The 19569-nt window shown below is 35.2% G+C and overlaps 1 protein-coding gene across 2 annotated transcripts in view; it reads right to left on the bottom strand.

Moving 5' to 3' along the window:
* Positions 1–19569, bottom strand: part of METTL15 (methyltransferase like 15) — a 250315-nt gene that overhangs the window by 125376 nt on the left and 105370 nt on the right. For both annotated transcript variants that reach the window (XM_049890760.1, XM_049890761.1), the window contains one exon: positions 7905–8041. In XM_049890760.1, the coding sequence (XP_049746717.1) occupies positions 7905–8041 (137 nt within the window). The remainder of the gene's footprint in view (positions 1–7904; positions 8042–19569) is intronic.

The raw sequence follows: 19569 nt of genomic DNA, 5'->3' as shown, positions 1-19569 counted from the left end.
CTAATACATGAATTAAAATCTGAACCAGTGGCACTGAAAAACCATAACCAACACTGTAGAAAAATGAAATTTGTAATATATAAAATAACCTTGAAGAGATTTCCCTGAATACTGAGGTAAACTGAAAATAGCTGAAAACACTAAGGGAGGGAATAAGATTGCAGGGCAGAAAATGTGAATCCAACCAACAGACAATAAGTGCTCCCAGGTCAGAAAAAGGGAAAAAAAAAAAAAAAAAAAAAAGAAGGGGTGTGTGTGTGTGATTGAAACAAAACCTTTTCTTTGTAGAGGAAAGACCTGACCCCAAAATTGCTTGCAGAGTACATAGAAAATTACTGAAAAGAGACCAATCAGTGATATTTCTTAATGGAATTTATGAACATAAAATATTCACCAAAGTGGGGAGGGGGGAATCCAATAAACATCCAGGCTGAGGATGGGAGAAGGGGTAGGGAACAGGTTACCTAGGAAAGGACAAAGCAAACTGGGTTGAGCTCAGACCACAATACTACACTCCAGAAGAAAAAAAAGTGATATTTATAAAATTCCCAAAATTACATATTAAATCAAGTTGTTGTGAGGTGGCGTGAATGATACAGCATAAAGTAGAAAAATGCTCTAATATTTCCCCTTTCCATACTTACATAAAAAATACTTAAAGATGCAATCAATTTAGAAATGAATCCACATAAAGAACTCAAAATGGAGGTTTAACCTATTATAAAAGGGCTAGTGGGGTTCATTGAAAAGAAATGGGTTTAAGTAAAATATTTTATATATGATTGACAATGTATGTGTTAATTAATAATTACCATGAGAAGATATTAATGTGTAGAATCCAAGGTAAATATTTAAGGAAATGGGGTTGAAAATAAAAATAAATGAGTATTAAGTTCTCACCTTAAGTAGGGGTGGACGGTCAACAAATACTGTTTTATTCTGTACACGTAATAAAAAATGCTGAAATGCTTTTTATAAAAAAGAAAATCCTAAAGTCAGTGAATAGTAAATTAAAAAAAAAAGGATGTGTCATCAAAATTACTAAAGAAATGGCAAAACCAAATACATATATACAATAAACATAAGAAATTTTAACAGTCAAAGAAAACTTCAACCAAGCATAACATTAGGATACATAAAACAAGACAACAGAGGAAGAACAAGTCTATCCTGATGTAACTACCCTCTTAAAGAAAAGATACTCAGATTTGTTTACACTAAATATATCTTGTATTTGTTGCTTATATTTGTCTAAAATAATATCGAACAGTAAGATTTAAAATATCAAAATATGGATATAGATAATACTATACTAGAATTAGAATCAATTAAGTTATAACTACATGATGGACTACACCTCAACATAAAGAAAACAAAAATCGTCACAGTTGGATCAATACACAACACCATAATAAACTGGGAAAATACTGAAGTTGTCCAGGATTTCATTTTACATGGATCCACAATCAACACCCATAGAAGCAGCAATCAAGAAATCAAATGATGTATTATTGCATTGGGCAAATCTGCTGCAAAAGACCTCTTTAAAGTGTTAAAAAAGCAAAGATGTCACTTTGAGGACTAAGGTGCACCTGACCCAAGCCATGGTATTTTCAAATGCTTCACATGCATGTGAAAACTGGACAATGAATAAGGAAGACCAAAGAAGAATTAATGCCTTTGAATTATAATGTTGGCTAAGAATATTTAATATACCATGGACTGCCAGAAGAATGAACAAGTCTGTCTTGGAAAAAGTACATCCAAGACTGCGAGACTTCATCTCACATACTTTGGACATGTTATCAGAAGGGACCAGTCTCTGGAGAAGGACATCCTACTTGGTAAAGTAGAGAGTAGTAAAAAAAAAGGAAGGCCCTTAGTGAGATGGTTTGACACAGTGGCTTCAACAATGGGTTCAAACATAGCAATGATTGTGAGGACGGTTGCAGGGCCGGACAGTGTTTTGTTCTGATGTACATACAGTCACTATGAGTTGAACAAATTTGATGGCGCCTAACAATTTTAACAATAACAATATCTGATGGAAATACTCTACAACTAATAAAATTATGTATTTTAAGATAATTTAATGAAATATGAATGTGCTGACAATGTATAATAGAATAAATTTTGTAAAATGTATATGTGTATATAAAAAAAAAAAACTTGTCGTCAAGTGGATTCTAACTCATAGAGAACCTACAGGACACAGTAGAACTGACTCACAGGGTTTTCAAGGAGTGGCTGATGGATTCAGATTGCTACTTTTTGGTAGTGGCTAAGTGCTATGGCTACCAACTGAAAGGGCAGCAGTTGGAATACACCAGGCGCTCCTTGGAAACTCTATGGGGCAGTTCTACTCTGTACTGTAGAGTCATTACGAGTCAGAATCGACTCCACAGCAACAGTTTCTTTTTTTTTTAAGGCCCAAGTTCTTAACCACTGTGCCACCAGGGCTGGGTATGTGTATAAGAATGCATATATAGATATAACCAAAATGATTAAGAAAACATATCAAATTGCTAAACCTCGTGCTGAGATTATGAATTATTTTAATTTTCTTTTTGTTAGTTTTCTGAATTTTATAATTTTGATTTGAAAACACTTTCACTGAGAAACACAAAATACAGGAATAAATGATGATGCAGAATAAAGGTGTCAATCCTTTCTAAACTAATTATGTATTTAATACAATTGATCAAAATGGTATTTTAAACTTGACCAGGATCTTCTAAAATTCTAGAATGTTAAAATAAATGTATAAAAAGCAAAAGTATCTAAGAAAGTTCAAACAAGCAAAAAAAAAAAAAAAAGTACATACGATATGATGAAATACTGACAATTAAATAGATGGAATAAAATACACAAAATCATTATCATTAACACTCATTAAGAGTGAAATTATGAGTACGTTTAATTTTTTCTTCAATTTTTCTGTATATTATAAATTTACCCCAGTAAGCATGTCTGTCTTTATAAACATTTGCAAATAACAGCTTATCACTTTTTTATGATGCTTAAAATTACAGTCAAATCATCAATTATGACTTTTTTTTGTGTGTTTTTTATATATGGCTGTATTCTCCAAATTCAGTATAAAGGGTATATATCACTCCTAAATTCAGGGGAGAAAACACATTGTCTTTAAAAGCTATATTCTAGCATCCATCTTCCACTATGGTAAAAGTCAGCCAACACCCCACTGCTCCAATTTAAATGTTTCCTCTCGCACAGTCTTCAGAGACAATGAAGAAACGTTCCGTTTTCAAACATCAGATGATCTGACATGTCATCTTTTCTGAAAGAGCTAAAATGGGCTGGCCTAAAATTCAGCCTTCCTATGAATTGCTTAGTATAATGTGAAAATACTAGTTTCTATTTCTGACTTAGTTTGACAGAGTAAAGAACATGGGATTTTTGAGGAGTATAAACTCCCCTTTTACAGTAACAGCAAAATAAAGAGATTTAAGTTACCGTATTTCCTCAAAAGAAGTTCACAGTGAAATGAAGAAATGTTTCCTTTATAGTGTACATTGCTACAAATTATAATTATATATGTATTTCTAAGTAGATTATCTAATCCTTCTACCCATCCAACTCACAGCGAGCTTATAGGACAGAGTAGAGCTGCCCCATAGAGTTTCCAGGGAGCGCCTGGCTGATCTGAACCACCAAGCTCTTGGTTAGCAGCCATAGCACTTAACCACTACACCAATAGGGTTTCTGTCCATCCAACCAACCAACCATCAGTTATCTTCAAAAATAACCCCAGCCTGAATTTGTACTTTTCTTTCTCATGCATATTTTTTATATTATTACTAAATATGTATGTATTCATGAATAATATATAGCAGAATAATATATAGCACAGCTTTGCATTTAAGACATATATATTAAAGAAAGAGAGAAGTGGTCATATAGTCTTTGCTTTTTTGTTTTACTTCATTCCCTTCACCTCTCCTTATATCATTAATCCCTTTTTTCTCATTTTCTTCATGATTACATATATAAACAATGCATGCACAAAGTGTATAATAAAGTTTAAATAAGGTTATTGTCATTGATTGAATTATTTTCCCCCCAAAAATGTGTATCAACTTGGTTAGGCCAGGAGCATGTGTATTGTGTGGTTGTCCTCCATTTTGTGATTTTAATTTAATGTTAAAGAGGATTAAGGTGAAATTGTAATACCCTTACCCAGGTCACATCCTGATCACTCCAATGTAAAGGAGTTTCCCTGGGGTGTGCCCCGAACCACCTTTTATCCCTCAAGAGATAAAAAGGAAAGGGAAGCCAGCAGGGAGGGGAACCTCATACCACCAAGAAACCAGTGCTGGGAGCAGAGTGTTTCCCTTCAGACCCGGGGTCCCTGACTAGAGAACCTCCTAGTCCAGGGGAAGATTGATGAGAAGGAGACAGAGTCAGAAAGCTTTCCCCTGGAGCTGACACTCTGAATCTGGACTTTTAGCCTACTTTACTGTGAAGAAATAAATTTCTCTTCGTTGAAGCCATCCACTCATGGTGTTTCTTTTAGAGCAGCACTAGATGACTAAGGCAGTTATAGAGGGACTTTGTTTTACAAAACGGGATTAGATTATATGTATTTCACTGCACCTTGATTTTTTTAATTCTGGCTCCTGGATTTTGCTCCAGGTCAATGACCTGAAAGTGCTCACTATTTAAAGGTTACATATCGTATTTAACAATTCTGCTATTGATGGACCTTCATATTATTTCTAGCTTTCTGCTACTAGTATTGATGATGTAGTAAACAGTCACATACAAATGTTTCCTTACATATGGATTATTTTATTTAGATGAATAAATTCTAAGTAGGTTACGTATTTTTTAATATTAAAAGATATTCACCAAAAGTGAATGAGAATATCCTTTTCCTCATATCCCCAAAAGCAAGAACTGTTAGGTTTTTTCCAGTTCAAGTGTATAGTATTATACCATTATTATTTTAATTTCATTTTCCTGACTGCTATTGAGATGGAATATCTTTTCAAGCTTAATCTTCTATAATATATTTTGGCTCTTTTACAAATTGGATTTTATAGCCTTCCTATCAATTTTGTAAAAACTCTTCCTATATGGTAGATATTAATCCTTTTTCTACTCTCGGTACTACTAATATTTCTTTTTGAAATTAGCTGATTGGAAATGGTGTCATATTTTCCAATATTTAATCTTTTAAATGATCTAATCAGGTATTTCTACAGCTTATTTTATAGAGTTATGGTTTGGAGTCTTGATTGCAGAAGTTTACTGGCTCCTATTTTAGACGTAATCTCTTTAATTTTCTCATAGAAATTTTATTTTCAATTTTTCATAATTTTTCCTTTATCTGTTTTTTTTTAATATGATTTAAAATAGGGGTCTATTTTATTTTCTTCTTGACAACTGTATCAACACCATTTATTTAATAACGCATTATTTTCTCAATGAGTTAAAATAGCTTTGTGTTCTAAAACAAAAAGAAACAAGGAAAATATTAGCCCAAAGGACTAAAGGACCACATGAACCACAGACTCCACCAGCCTGAGACCAGAAGAACTAGATGGTGCTCAACTACCACCAATGACGGTTCCAACAGGGATCACAAGAGAGAGTCCTAGAGTGGGAGAAAATTGCAGGACAGAATTCAAATTCATGAAAAAAGACCAGACCTACTGGTCTGACAGAGACTTGGAAATCCCCAAAACTATGGCCACCGGACCCTCTGCTAACCCAGAACTGAAACCATTCCAGTTGCCCATTTTTCAGACTTAGACTAGACAGACCTATAAAACAAAAAATAACACACGTGAGGAACGCGCTTCTTAGTTCAATAAAACATACAAGACCAAATCGGCAACTTCCGTCCAAAAGCAGGACAAGAAGGCAGGAAGGGACAGGAACTGGTCAAATGTACACAGGGAACCCAGGGTAAAAAGGTGTAGCTTGTTGTCATATTGTGGGGATTGCAACCAATGTCATAAATCAATATATTCATAAATTTTTGAATGAGAAATTAACTTGAGCTGTAAACTTTTTCCTAAAGCACAAAAATAAAATATCTTCTAGACAATTCTTTTATATATAGCAGAGTCTATTTCTGGATTCTCTCTTTCACTAACTTATATGTCTATTCTTATGCCAATATCCTACTGACTTTATTACAGTGATTTTATAGTATCATATGATATCTGGGAAGGCAAGTTTATGTTCTTCAATAAAACTATAGAATTTTATGCTTTTTATTTGTAAACTAAAAATTTCTTGTTAAATTTATTCCTAAATACTTTATATAGGTTTTGGTGCCTTTGTAAATGGAATTTTTCCCTATTTGCACTCTCTACATACTTACCTCTTGAGTTTTTTTTTTTTTTTTTAATGTTTACCCAACCAACTTATTATTATTACATCATCTTATTTTTTCTTTTTTTACCACCACCCGTCTGTCAGTTTGTCATACTGTGGTGGCTTGTGTGTTGCAATGGGACTGGAAGCTGTGCTACTGGTATTTCACATACCAGCAGTGTCACCCATGGTAGACAGGTTTCATGGAAGCTTCCAGACTAAGACAGACTGGAAAGAATGACCTGGTAATATACTTCCAAAAAATCTGCCACTGAAAATCCTATGGACCACTGTTCTACTCTGATATACATGGGGTCGCCATGAGTTAGAGTCAATTTGACAGCAACTGATAAGGTAAGAATACTTCATGAAATTTCAGGGCATAAGTGAATTTATTAGATATTTAACAAACATGAATGCTCTAGTATAAGATCCTCTTAAAAAGGTACATATAGGTTAAAGCTACATTGCAGAATGAGTGAGAATGATTAAAAAAATTTGTTTCATTAAGAAAAAAAAAAAGTATCTTGGTGTTAAACCACAACCTCATTTTATGCTTAGAAAGAAATAGCCTGGGGTCAAATGGTGGATTTCAGGGATTCTAGAAACTCCTTAATCTTGCAAAGAAAAGTCTATGTATATTTATTTACCTCCTTATTGGGAAAGTCAATCACATTCATTTGATTTGCAAAGAGTTTGAGACCTGAAAGAGGTTGAAAAAGACTATTCTAAATTATTAATCCCATTTTTTTACCCCTAGCCTCTGACTGAACTTTTCCACGGTCATACTTTTGGTACCTCACCAAAGAGACCATTTCACTGTTGAACAGCTAAACTAGTAAAAACTCTAGTTTACACTGAGAAAAATTTACCTCTGGAACTTCCATGTATTTTCTTAATTCCATCTCTGTAGCATGAGAGAATTCCTCATCCAAGGAAACATCCCTTTCACATATTTGGATATGGCCATCTTAGCTCCAAGATAATTTTCTTTTTTAGAACAATGGCTTTTAAACAATACAACATATAGATTTAACTCTTTAATTTATATTTTTAAAAGTTCTACATTGAAAGCTCACTAATTCTGACCTATTCTGACTAATAGATCATTCCAATGCTTGTGAATTTCAGAACGAATTTAGAGAAAACAAATTTATTATTTTGATGTATGCAAGTCCTGCAGAATTTGCACATACTTATTTACTCCACTAAATTTGTGAAAACCGTAATTTATGAAATCTTTAAAAATTATTTCTTAATTATAGGTTATTTGCCAAAATATTATTCATGGATGAGTTTCAACATATCTTCAATGTTATAGCCAGAAGTCATTTTTTAACTTATTCTTATAGATTCCGAAAAGATGAATGCAGTAATATTATTTTAAGTGTGCTACTAAAAACACCATTTACCTTAATTCTTATGGGAAAAAAAGGGAAATATACAGTAACGTGAGGCACGAAATCATACAAGGGAGAACAAAATTTCAAGGTGGTAAATCAAGCTCCGTAAAACTCAGAACTAAAATTAAATAAATACACAAAAATATTACTTACGGATATGATTCTGAAAGTTGTTCAGCTATTGCATAAGCTGTAGGGTCTCTGTCTAGAGCATACACAGTAATATCTGACTCCTTGTGTAGAATGGCTCTTGTGTGTCCTCCCGAACCAAATGTCATATCTAGAAAAATCTAGCCAACAGAGGAAATCAAAATTACCACTTAACATGAACAAGAGCTATTCCTGCCAAATAATTACCTCAATTTCTAGAATCACATAATAATTTTCAGAGTTGATAGCAAATAGAAAAACAATTAGAATCTTTTTCCTAGAGTTCAACTTGTTATGCATGTGCTCCGGCTCAATTAAGAGTGATCAGTCCAACAAAACTGGTCAGAGTATGAGTAAACTGATTATTCTTGGCATTAGGTGGTCAATTCAAGACAAACTGAAATTTTCCTCAATAAGGTCAGCATGACCACGATATTGTGCTGCTAGATTTTTAACGCTTTCCAGCACTCAGCTGGAAATGACATTTCCAATGATTTATCTTCATTTGGAGATGGCTGACAATTAGTGTGGTACACTTTATCTTAATATCTCTAAATGCTTAATATAAAAAGTAAAGATATTCAAGAACATTAAAAGAGACAGAGAGAACATCTAACAATAAATAGTCATAGGACAAATCTTAAAAATCATGAAGATCTGACCTGGAAAAAGCCCCCAAGGCTTTTTAAGTCAAAACACCTGGGATAGATTCTAGTTTTGAAACTAAGTAGCTGTCTTTGGGAAAGTCACTTAAAATTCCATTATCTTTAGGCTTTTCAGTGTCTATAATGAAAAAGAAAAAAAGAAGATACTATCCCCCCTACCTAATTGGTAAAGTGATACATAATTTCTCATCTAAACCAAGATCCTTTTAAGGGAAAAAGGTCTGCCAATAATAATTCCCACCAGTACAACAGGATATAAGGTACTTGAGTGCATGTCTTTAAATGTTTGGTTCATTCCAGAAACACAGTAAAATTAACTGAATCTAACTCTTGGCTATTTTATTTGGCCAACTCCAAGCAGAACAGTCAGGTCACAGTTGGGCAAGAAACCATACCTGGGCCATAAGAAACATATGTGTGTACAAGTTAGTCGATTGTGGCTGGTTTGGAAGTCAAGACACTCTCAGGACATCCTCTTATAGTTATTCTGTTAGTTCACTATGGCCCTTCAAAAAGCTTCACCGGTGTTAGGAAAAGAAGACAATTAGTCTGATAATATTGAATACAATGACAAATAACCTACACTATCAGCCAGATTTTTAAATATACTTATTAAACATTTAACTTATAAAAATGTTCACATGTACATTTCAGAAGAAAGGAGAATTCGTGTAATGGATTTCAATGTTTGCTCTCAACGTTACAACATCTTTTAAGGAGAGTGGTCAGAAACAGGGCACAATTATGCTTTGACTTTTTTGCTCCCAGCTACCATGCTGAAGTCCTGTCCTCAGAAAAGTTATATCATAATCTCTGCCTGTGGTTAAAAAGGATTAGGGTGGGATGTAACACCGTTGCTCAGGTCACATCCCTGATCCAATATAAAGGGAGTTTCCCTGGGGTGTGGCCTGCACCACCTATTATCTTACAAGAGATAAAAGGAAAGGGTAGCAAGCAGAGTGGGGAATCTCATACCACCAAGAAAACAGTGCTGGGAGCAGAGTGTGTCCTTTGGACCCAGGGTTTCTGCGTGGAAAAGCTCTTAGTCCAGGGGAAGATTGATGACAAGGATCTTCCTCTAGAGCTGGCAGAGAGAAAAAGCCTTCCCCTGGAGCTGACGCCCTTAATTTGGACTTCTACTAGACTGTGAGAAAATAAATTTCTCTTCATTAAAGCCATCCACTTGTGGTATTTCTGTTATAGCAGCACTAAATAGCTGAAATACATCGTAATCCTTCTCTGGATCTCATTTATATAAGTGTTTCAAATGTATGTCTGATACTACAAACATATATGGAACTCTTTCTTTGAAATTACCTCATATAATTTGCCTAAAAACACCAAACTCATATTTACTACTGAGAGTTTATTCTATTATTTCATTTACTACCTATTTAAAAAAAAAAAGTTCTTGTAATGTTGATTTTGACTCATAGCGACCCTACAGGACAGAGTAGAACTGCCCCATAGGGTATCCAAGGCTGTAAATCTTTACTGAAGTTGCCTGCCACATCCTCCTCCCACAGGGTGGCTGGTGGGTTCAAACTGCCAAATTTTCAATTAGCAGCCAAGTGCTAAACCACTGTATCACCAGGGTTCCTTTACTATCTATATATAAAAAAAAACAAACCCATTGCCCTTGAGTCAATTCTGACTCATCGCAACCCTACAGATCAGAGTAGAACTGTCCCATAGTTTCCAAAGAGGGCCTGGTAGATTTGAACTGCCCACCGTTCGGTTAGCAGCCGTAGCACTTAACCACTGTGCCACCAGGGTACTGCCTATATAGCCCTAACCAAATCATTTTAACTCTGAGCTTCAATAGCCTTACCTAAGAAGTGAGGATAAAATGTACCTGTTTACTTCACAGAAATGTATAAAGATTCATTTATTTCCTCCTTACAATCATGAACAGGTGTTATTGCTAGTGTTTTAAATACATAGAAACTAAGGTTTCACTCAGCTAGTTAAGTGGCAAAGGCAGGCATTGAATCCAGGTGTATCTGGGTTTAAAACCTGTGTTCTTTCTTGCATCACTCTGCCTACATATTAAATCAGTAAAGTTTATATTTGCACACTGCTGTATGGTGTACCAAGCATTAGTATTTTCCTGCTTGGTCTAACGAAAGCCCTGTGAGAGTATGGACGAGTGGGATTATCCCCATTTTCACAAAAGAAAAAACTCAGGTGCACAGAAATAATGTGACTTAAGGTTATATTAACAGTAAGTAAGAAGAGAACACTAAACCAGGACTCATCAACTCTAAATTCTGCATTCTTTCAAAGAAAGTGAGAGAATAAAGTAAGGAGCGAAGGACAGGAAGAACGGAAGAAAGAAGACAGCATAAGGAACATGGTAGAGATGGTTTTTGAATAATGATACAAGCTTAGTTTTTTATAGATCAGTCATCCCCACTGGAATTTAAATGTTTTTCTTTGTGTGGCAGGATAACTTTGGATATACATGTGTGTTTTGTGCTAATACGCACAAGCACTCACCCTCTCTTTTTTTTTTTTTCCTCTTTCAGGTAGGTGTCTATGTATCTAGAGCTACAGAATATACGTTCCTTGGAGATTTCTGCATGGCAAAAAGTAAAAAACTATCAAGACAACCACTTTCCTATCTTTTAGTAAAAATGCAAAGCTCAGAAAAAGAATGCTAATTATCATTGGTAGGTAGTGTTCTTAAGGAAGGGAGAGAGATTTCTCTGAATTTGGTAGATAAGAGATAGAAAAGATGGGCGAATCCCAGGAAGGTACGGTACCATTGAAGTGACTGACAGGTGATGAAATCTCAGAGCGGCTGGCTGGATGGTGAAATGAGGGAGGATGGGCTTTCCAGCACTGGGTTTCCAGGGTCACCAGAGATTTCCATGCCTCTCTGTGGCACAGATGTAGCAGGACCTTTGATCCTAGTGGGTCTACATAGTTTAGAACAAAAGGCATCGAAGGAGAAGCCAAGTGAGGCATGAGGTGACTAAAAAGATATCAGGTCTCTGCATACCTCTGGATGGGCAGGTAATGACATAGATCAATGGCTTCTCAGAACAGGAAGATTGGAAACTCAGAAGGAAGGTGGCGTAAAAAAACTAAAACTAGCGTCTGAGGAGGAAGACTTATAACTACATCTTCTAACACTGCCTACAATTTAATATGATAGCATCAGTGCACAGTAGTAAATGCTTAGTATATATATTTGTTGTTGTTTATTGTTGTTAGGTGACATCAAGTGGGTTCAGACTCATAGCGACCCTATGTACAACAAAACACTGCTTGGTCCTGCGCCATCCTCGCAATCGTTGGTATGTTTGAGCCCATTGTTGCAGCCACTGTGTCAATCCATCTTACTGAGGGTCTTCCACTTTTTTGCTGACCCTCTATCAAGCGTGATATTCTCCAAGGACTGGTCCCTCCTCATAACATGTCCAAAGTACAAAGTCTCACCATCCTCACTTCTAAGCAAGATATATTTAGAGATATGATATGAAAAAAGGAGCTCAGCCCCCCAAAGTATTTATGTTGAAGATGACAATGCTCATTTGTGCATATGAGTCCAGAATTACTCCTTAAAATATAAGATTCAGTACCATAATAGGACAACATAAAATAGTCATGGGACTAATAAACGTATGTGTGTTCGTCCAGCCCATGATATCCAAATTTTCGGAGGCATTTACTCATCAATGTATTCTCAATATTACAAATTGATCCATTAATGAGCAGAACTCTTCCAGGACATCAATAATGATCTGGAATCAATTGTACTATATAATTCTATAACCATATTTTTATTTGCTGATCAGTCTCCTTTACACGTGAAGTAAGAAAATAAACATTTCTTATTTTGGGTTTTTTATTTTAGGTTGGTTGTTCTTAATCAAATCCAACTAAGTGACATTTTATCCCTAAACGACTAGGTTCTACTTACTTTCTCCAAGATGAGTCATACTTCAACAGTTGAGCTATAGCTGTGGATCAGATATGGACAGAGTACAGACACAATTTCAGAGCTCAGAGGGACATAATACACTATTCCACCCCCTCATTTTACTTATGAAGGGACCGAGACCGGCAAAGGTTATCTGGTAGCTAGCTGAAGGCAAAGCTAATACTGAAACCCAGATCTTGTGCTCTTTTCACTTCATTTCCTAATACTCTCCCACTGGAATTGTATAATCACATTGAAATTAAAAAAAAATTATCTGAAAAAGTTTTATTTTTTCTTAATATGAAGACTGATACACGTTGGAACTTTGCTGCAATTGAATTAAACCCCAAATACAATATATTGTACACGTTGTGCTGTATAAACGTCTGCCCATTATCTGTAATAGCCACTGGCAAAGACTGACTTCTTGACAGGTTACAGTTTACAAATTCACCTTGAAATTTTTTAAATTAAAACAGAATTATAGAGCTAGAAGGATCCATAGAAGAGCAAGTTTAATCTTTTTTTTTTTGTACATACTGCTCCACCCTTCTAGAATATACCTATCCCAACACTTTTCTATCTCTCCAATTTGATAACCTTTAACACTCAGTTCTACTCTGTCCTATATAGGGTTGCTATGAGTTGAAATTGACTTGGCGGCACACAACGACACCATTCAGCTCAGGCTCCTGTCTGAAGGTGGAAACCGACAGAAATCAAGGAATTTGCCCAAGATCATCTTGCACAGACTAGATAATTAAATTATTTATTGTTTTTTCCAATCCCAAAGTTCTAATCATTGAAATTTTCACACTTAAACAACACTGTTAAAATTGGTCATGAAAACATTTTTAGCCATAAACAGTACTAGGGCAGATTTTCCAATTTCATTTTCCTAATGTTGATTAGTCATTTCCAATCTGTGCAAGATTTTTAATAGTAAGTTAGCATCTGAATTTGGAAATACAGCCTTACTTCACTTTAAAATTTCTTCCAGTGAATATTTCCTTTTCGGGCAATTTACTAATTTTTGGAATAAAATTGCTTTCAAAAGAATTTTAAACTTCACCTGTTTATAACTTGTTTCATTTTGAAGTGCTGAAATTTCTCAGACATATACTTAAATTTCTAGATTTTCTCCAGGAGATAAAATAAAATTTCTAGTTTTTTCAAGAGGTTATTAAAAAATAAAATAATAATCTGTTATGTTTATTGAGCATTTAGTATAGATAAGGCATAAAGATAATACAAAGATAATAAGTTATGAGCCTTACAGTCTGCTGAGGAAATTTAGACCTCCACAAAAATAACTATTAGTAACCAGTATTATATTAGTAACCAAAAATCAACAATATAAGGAACGCATACATGAAGTTCTACAGGGAGTCAAAGACAAGAAATTTATTTTAACTGGTAGCAAGGTTGACTAAATCGGAGTTTACAATTCATCTGAGCCTTGAAGGCTGGGCAGGGCTCAGAGCTGACCTTCTTATTCTCCCATTTCTCCAAATGCAATCAGTTACCAAGTCCTGTTGATTTTGTCATACAAATATGTCCTGAAACTTTCCAGCCTGCTTTTATTGCTCAAAGCTGATATCCATGCCTCTACTCTCACTTCTTCTTGTTATACTGTTAGCAGGATATCCTTGCTAAAGTAAAACCGTAGCACGCAACATCCCTATTTTAAACCCCTCAATGGCCCTCCAAAGCCTACAGGATAGAGTTCAAACTTCTAGGCATAATGAAAAATATTCTTCTTGTTCTGGCCCCTACATTTCTTTCCAATATCATATACGACTACTCTCAGACATAAATTTTACCACATATTCTCTAGCTTTACAGAAGAACATGCAGTTGTTAAACATGCCATCCTGTTGCCTGCCTTTTCTCCATTTTTCCCCGGTTCAATCTCTCTCATATTTTATCCTTAAACAGTTATGAGTCTAATATGTCCAAAGAAATATTCTAAGAGCTGGACATGCAACAGTAGGCTGAAATAGACATGGTCCCTGCTCTCGTATAGTTTTCAGTCTCAAGATCTTGATATCCTTAATATATAGCTCTTTTTTTTCTAGAATATGCCTCTGGAAAGTGCCCTAGATATTTGTGTCTGCAATGTCAAACAGTACATGGTACAAGGGGTATAATCAATAAATGTGTGCTGAATAAATAAATGAATAAAAACAAAAGGAATTACCCCTTAGCAAAGTCATACACATAGGATAGGATGTGTCATGTAAAGGGAAAACAAGTTTGACTAGAATTGAGGAATTTTAAAAAAGAAGAGAGTGGAAAGAAGAAAAAGGGAGAAAAGAGAAACAAGGAGAAATTAACAACCTTCATGTACATGCAAGGAGGCCTGGTGGCGCAGTGGTTAAGCACTGAGCTGCAACTGAAAGGACAGAGGTTTGAACCCACCAGCTGCTCCAGGGGAGAAAGATGTGGCAGTCTGCTTCTGTAAAGATACATAACCTTGGAAACCCTACGGGGCAGTTCTGTTCTGTCTTACAGAGTCACTGTGAGTAAGAATTCACTTGATGGCAGTGGGTTTTTGGGGGGTTATGTATGTGCCAAGGGGTTCCAGGGACAGAGTCCCAGGAACAGAAAACCCAATAAGCAAGGTATGCATGGGCTTACTTGCACTTACTAATCTGTAGTGCACAATTTCATGTGTTGAAACTCATGTGAAATTGTGTACTACAGGTTAGTAAATAAATACAAATAAACCTGGGTATATCATGTTTAATATAAGCCTGTGCGTAACTTGCTTACTGGTTAATCTTCCCCTGCTTGAAGGAGCCCTGCTGGCGCAGTGGTTAAGTGCTTGCCTGCTAACTGAAAGGCTGGCGCTTAGAACCCACAGCCACTCCACAGGAGAAAGGTGTTCCTGATCCTGTTCCCCAGTTGTACCCTCTTCCTTCATAAACCACTTTACTGTAGGTATGGTCTCTAAGTTCTGTGCAGCCATTGCAACAGATTATCAAACCCAGGAGAGAAGTAGAGAGTGCTGTGGGAGGAACGGCTGGCGTCACAACTGGTAAAAAGTTTGGAGAGTGGAGGTATGACTGACTACCACCTCATAGGGATCAGCCTTGGGTTGATTTTGATTCTGCTCATTATACCCCATAAGGTCAGACAGGTTCTGATGATGCTACCACTACTACTAGCGTTACTACCAGTTTCATTTTACGACCACCCAAAACCCAAACCTGTTGCCGTCAGGTTGATTCCGACTCATAGCAACCCTATAGGACGGAGTAGAACTGCCCTTTAGTTTCGAAGGAGCACCTGCTGGATCTGAACTTCCAACCTTTTGGTTAGCAGCTGTAGCACTTAACCACTACACTACCAGGGTTTCCTACAACCACCCAGGGACTCCATTATATAGGCAGAATAGACTAATTAGATGTGGGGAATGGAGAAGTGACAGGAATCAAAAAAACGATCCCAAGGCATGTTATTTGGGTCACTACGAGCATAAGTGACACCATTTATTATGCAGATACTATATGCCAGCACTCACTATGCTACACACTTTAAATAGTTTAACTAATTGTTATAACAGCCCTTCAGAAACCCTGATGGTGTAGTGATTAAGAGCTAAGGTCAGCAGTTCGAATCCACCAGGCGCTAGTTGGAAACCCTATGGGGCAGTTCTGCTCTGTCCTATAGAGTCACTATGAGTCAGAACTGACTCGACAGCAATGGGTTTGGTTTTTTTTTTTTTTAACAGCCCTTCAGGTAGATACAATAATTCCATTTTACAGATGAGTATATTGGGGCTATTAAGGAAACACGAGCTGGTGGTATAATTAGAGACTGAGGCAGAAATAAAGGTAGCATTCTCACCTCTGCAATCCTCGCCCCAATCTCTCCCTGCCCTGACTTAAAATTAGCGTTATTACAAAGGCTGAGGAGCAAAAGAGATATTCTAAGTATGAGACAAGATACAGGTATCTTAACTGGGAAAAAAACAAACAGGTTTAAGAATTTCATGTGGGAACAGAACAATTCTTTGCAACAGTCAATTGAGAGGCAGTGCTGAGTAGACATTTTAAAAGAATGATTTTAAAAAGATTGAAATCAACAAATGTAGCAGGGCCAATTACAACAGCATCATTGCATAGAAAGATCAAGGGGTTTGGTTTCCAATTATGCTTAAAGAACATTGTGTTCTGATTATATTTTTAAAGATCAGCCTAATAAAAAATACTGATACAAGAAAAAAGAAAAACTAAGATAAATTGCTTATATTATGTATCCAAATTGTACCATAAAGCCTTTGGGAATACTGTGCCCACCCCACACACCCCCAAGAGAGTTTACCTGGCACTTGTTTCCTGAAGGCAACAGAGAGAAGCCCTGTGATACAATTAATGATACAAATGTTAAGAAAGAGATGAGCTAATCTGATGAGGTTATATGGATATTCTGACAATAAATAAATAAATAAATAAATCATTACAAAAAACTGATACTCTGTATTTGCTAAGGAAAGCTATTGTTCTACCGTTGTGTGCTAAATCACTTGGGACTATCACTGATTTCTCTTAGGATTTACCTATGTTTTCTGTCTTATCTGTTGACAGGTAGACATTTGTCACACCAATGCATTTCTAGACCTGAAATAAATTAGAACACATACCTGTGAACATAGAACGCCAACTTTATAGTCAGCTAATGATTTGAACATTTTTTCTCTACCAAACTCCTTGATTTATTATTGTCTTTTCAAGCTCTGTTGAGAATTTGTCTGCTAAGTGCTTATTTTGTTTTATTTGTAACTATTATATGGGCTTATGTAAAAGGACATAAAATTATACCACAAAGAAAAGTCAAGGCATTGCAATAAATTTATCTATTTTTCCATTTCATCAAGAATATTGACATTACTACGATGACTCATTCTGCCTAAATTCTGCAAACATTTCATCTTATAGCTTCAATTCTTTTTCACAAAAAAAAAACTTTGTCAAACACAACTTATTTTTTCTCTTTTCTTTTTTAAGGTATATTCCTCAACTAAATTAAATAATTTGAATGAGTATCCTTCTTTGCAATGAGTAGCTTTAACTCATCTGTAACACAGGGTGAATATCAAACATAAGTCCGAATCATGGACAATGGAATACCCACTTGATCTGCTTTCACATAATTGCAGTTGTATTAACACAAATAGCTAAAAATAATATGGCCTGAGTGGTCTCCATAAACTCAGTTTCACAGTGGACTCCAGCCAGGATAATGCCAATATGGCAGCATTTTTTTAATAAGAAAAATAATTTTATAGCATCATGAAATCCATACAACATATTCTGGACAAACTATATATCACTAATAAAATGTATTTTAATTAAGAAATCAATTATTAAAAAGGCTGTAAATTACACAATAATTTATACTAAATGCAATAATAGCACAAAAAGTTCCACAGCTTGTGAATTTGAAGAAACACTAACAGGGCCTTCAACTGGCAGATGGTCTTCAAAAGGAAACTTTCAATAATACACTTCCAGAGGGAGAAATTTTATAGAATTTTAAATTCAATTAATTTTTTTAAAACAATGGCATATCTGAAATAAGACAATTTTATAATTAGTCCATATTTGCTATATCCTAAAAACTAAGAAAACACCTTTGAATTAACTTTTCATTCAAGCCCAAATAGAAAAATAAGAGTTTACAAGTTGCTCTTTTAAATATGTACTCTTTAAAAACATATTTTTAAAAATGTAAATCCTAAAAAAAATACTAACAAACCAAATCCAGCAAAATATAAACATAATGATGAAAATGGGACCATATATGATTTATCGCAGGGAAGCAAGGCTGGCTTAACATCCAAAAATCAGTTCATCATAACAATAGAGTAAAAAAACGAAATCACCTAAATAGATACAGAAAGAGCATTTCAGAAAATCCAATACCCTTTCATGACAAAAATCACTCAACATATTAGGAATAACAGGGAATATTCACAACCTGATAAAGGGCATGTATGAAAAACGCACGTCTAACATCATACTTAATGGTGGAAAACTGAACACTTTTCCTCTAAGATCAGAAACAAGACAAGAATGTCTGCTCTCGCCACTTGTATTCAACATATACTGGAGGTCTGGCCAGGGCAATAAGGTAAGAAAAAGAAATAAAATACATTCAAACTGAAAAGGAAGAAGTTCATGCAGATGACATGACTTGTATATAAAGATTTCTAAGGAATCCATTAAAAAATATCAGTACTAATAAATGAGCTCAGCAAGATTGCAGAATACAAGATCATTATCTATAAATCAATTTTATTTGTATATACTTGCAATGACCAACCCAAAAAATTAAATTAAAAAATTCCACTCACAATACTATCAAAAAGAAAAAAGTACTTGTGAATAAATTTCACCAAGTAAGTACGAAATTAAACTCCGAGATCTCCAAAACATTTCTGGAATGAAGAAGATCTAAATAATGGAAAAACATCCCACGTCCATCATTTGGAAGACTTAACATTGCTAAAACGGAAATACTCCCTAAACCTATCTACAGATACAACGCAATCCCTACCATAATCTCAACTGACTTCTTTGTAGAAATTGACAAACTGATTTTAAACTTCATATGGAATTTGAAGGGATCCAGAATAGCCAGAACAATTCTGAAATGACTAAAGTAAGAGGGCTCATGCTTTTCAGTTTCAAAACTAACTATAAAGCAATGGTAATCAAGACAGTGCAGTACTTGCGCAAGTCTATTCTGTGAATATGCTAAAAACCATTTAATGGCACACTTTAAAATGAGTCAATTATCTGGTATGTGAATTCAATAATGCTATTTATAAAAAAAAGAGAGAGAGAATAAAGGTGAAAAGAGAAAATGTACTAATATTTATTAAGCATATAATATATACCAAAAAGTCTACTAGGTACTTAACCAAAACCATAAAAAACAAACCTGCTGTCGTCGAATCCATTCTGACTCATAGTGACCCTACAGCAACCCCATAGGACAGAGTATAACTGCCCCATAGAGTTTCCATGGAATCCTGGTGGATTCGAACTGCTGATCTTTTGGCTAG

Source organism: Elephas maximus, chromosome 7 (genome assembly GCF_024166365.1).
Source record: "Elephas maximus indicus isolate mEleMax1 chromosome 7, mEleMax1 primary haplotype, whole genome shotgun sequence".
NCBI classification, from domain to species: Eukaryota; Metazoa; Chordata; class Mammalia; order Proboscidea; family Elephantidae; genus Elephas; species Elephas maximus.
The sequence above is the reverse complement of the archived record's forward strand: the minus strand, read 5'-3'. Positions and strand labels throughout refer to the sequence as shown.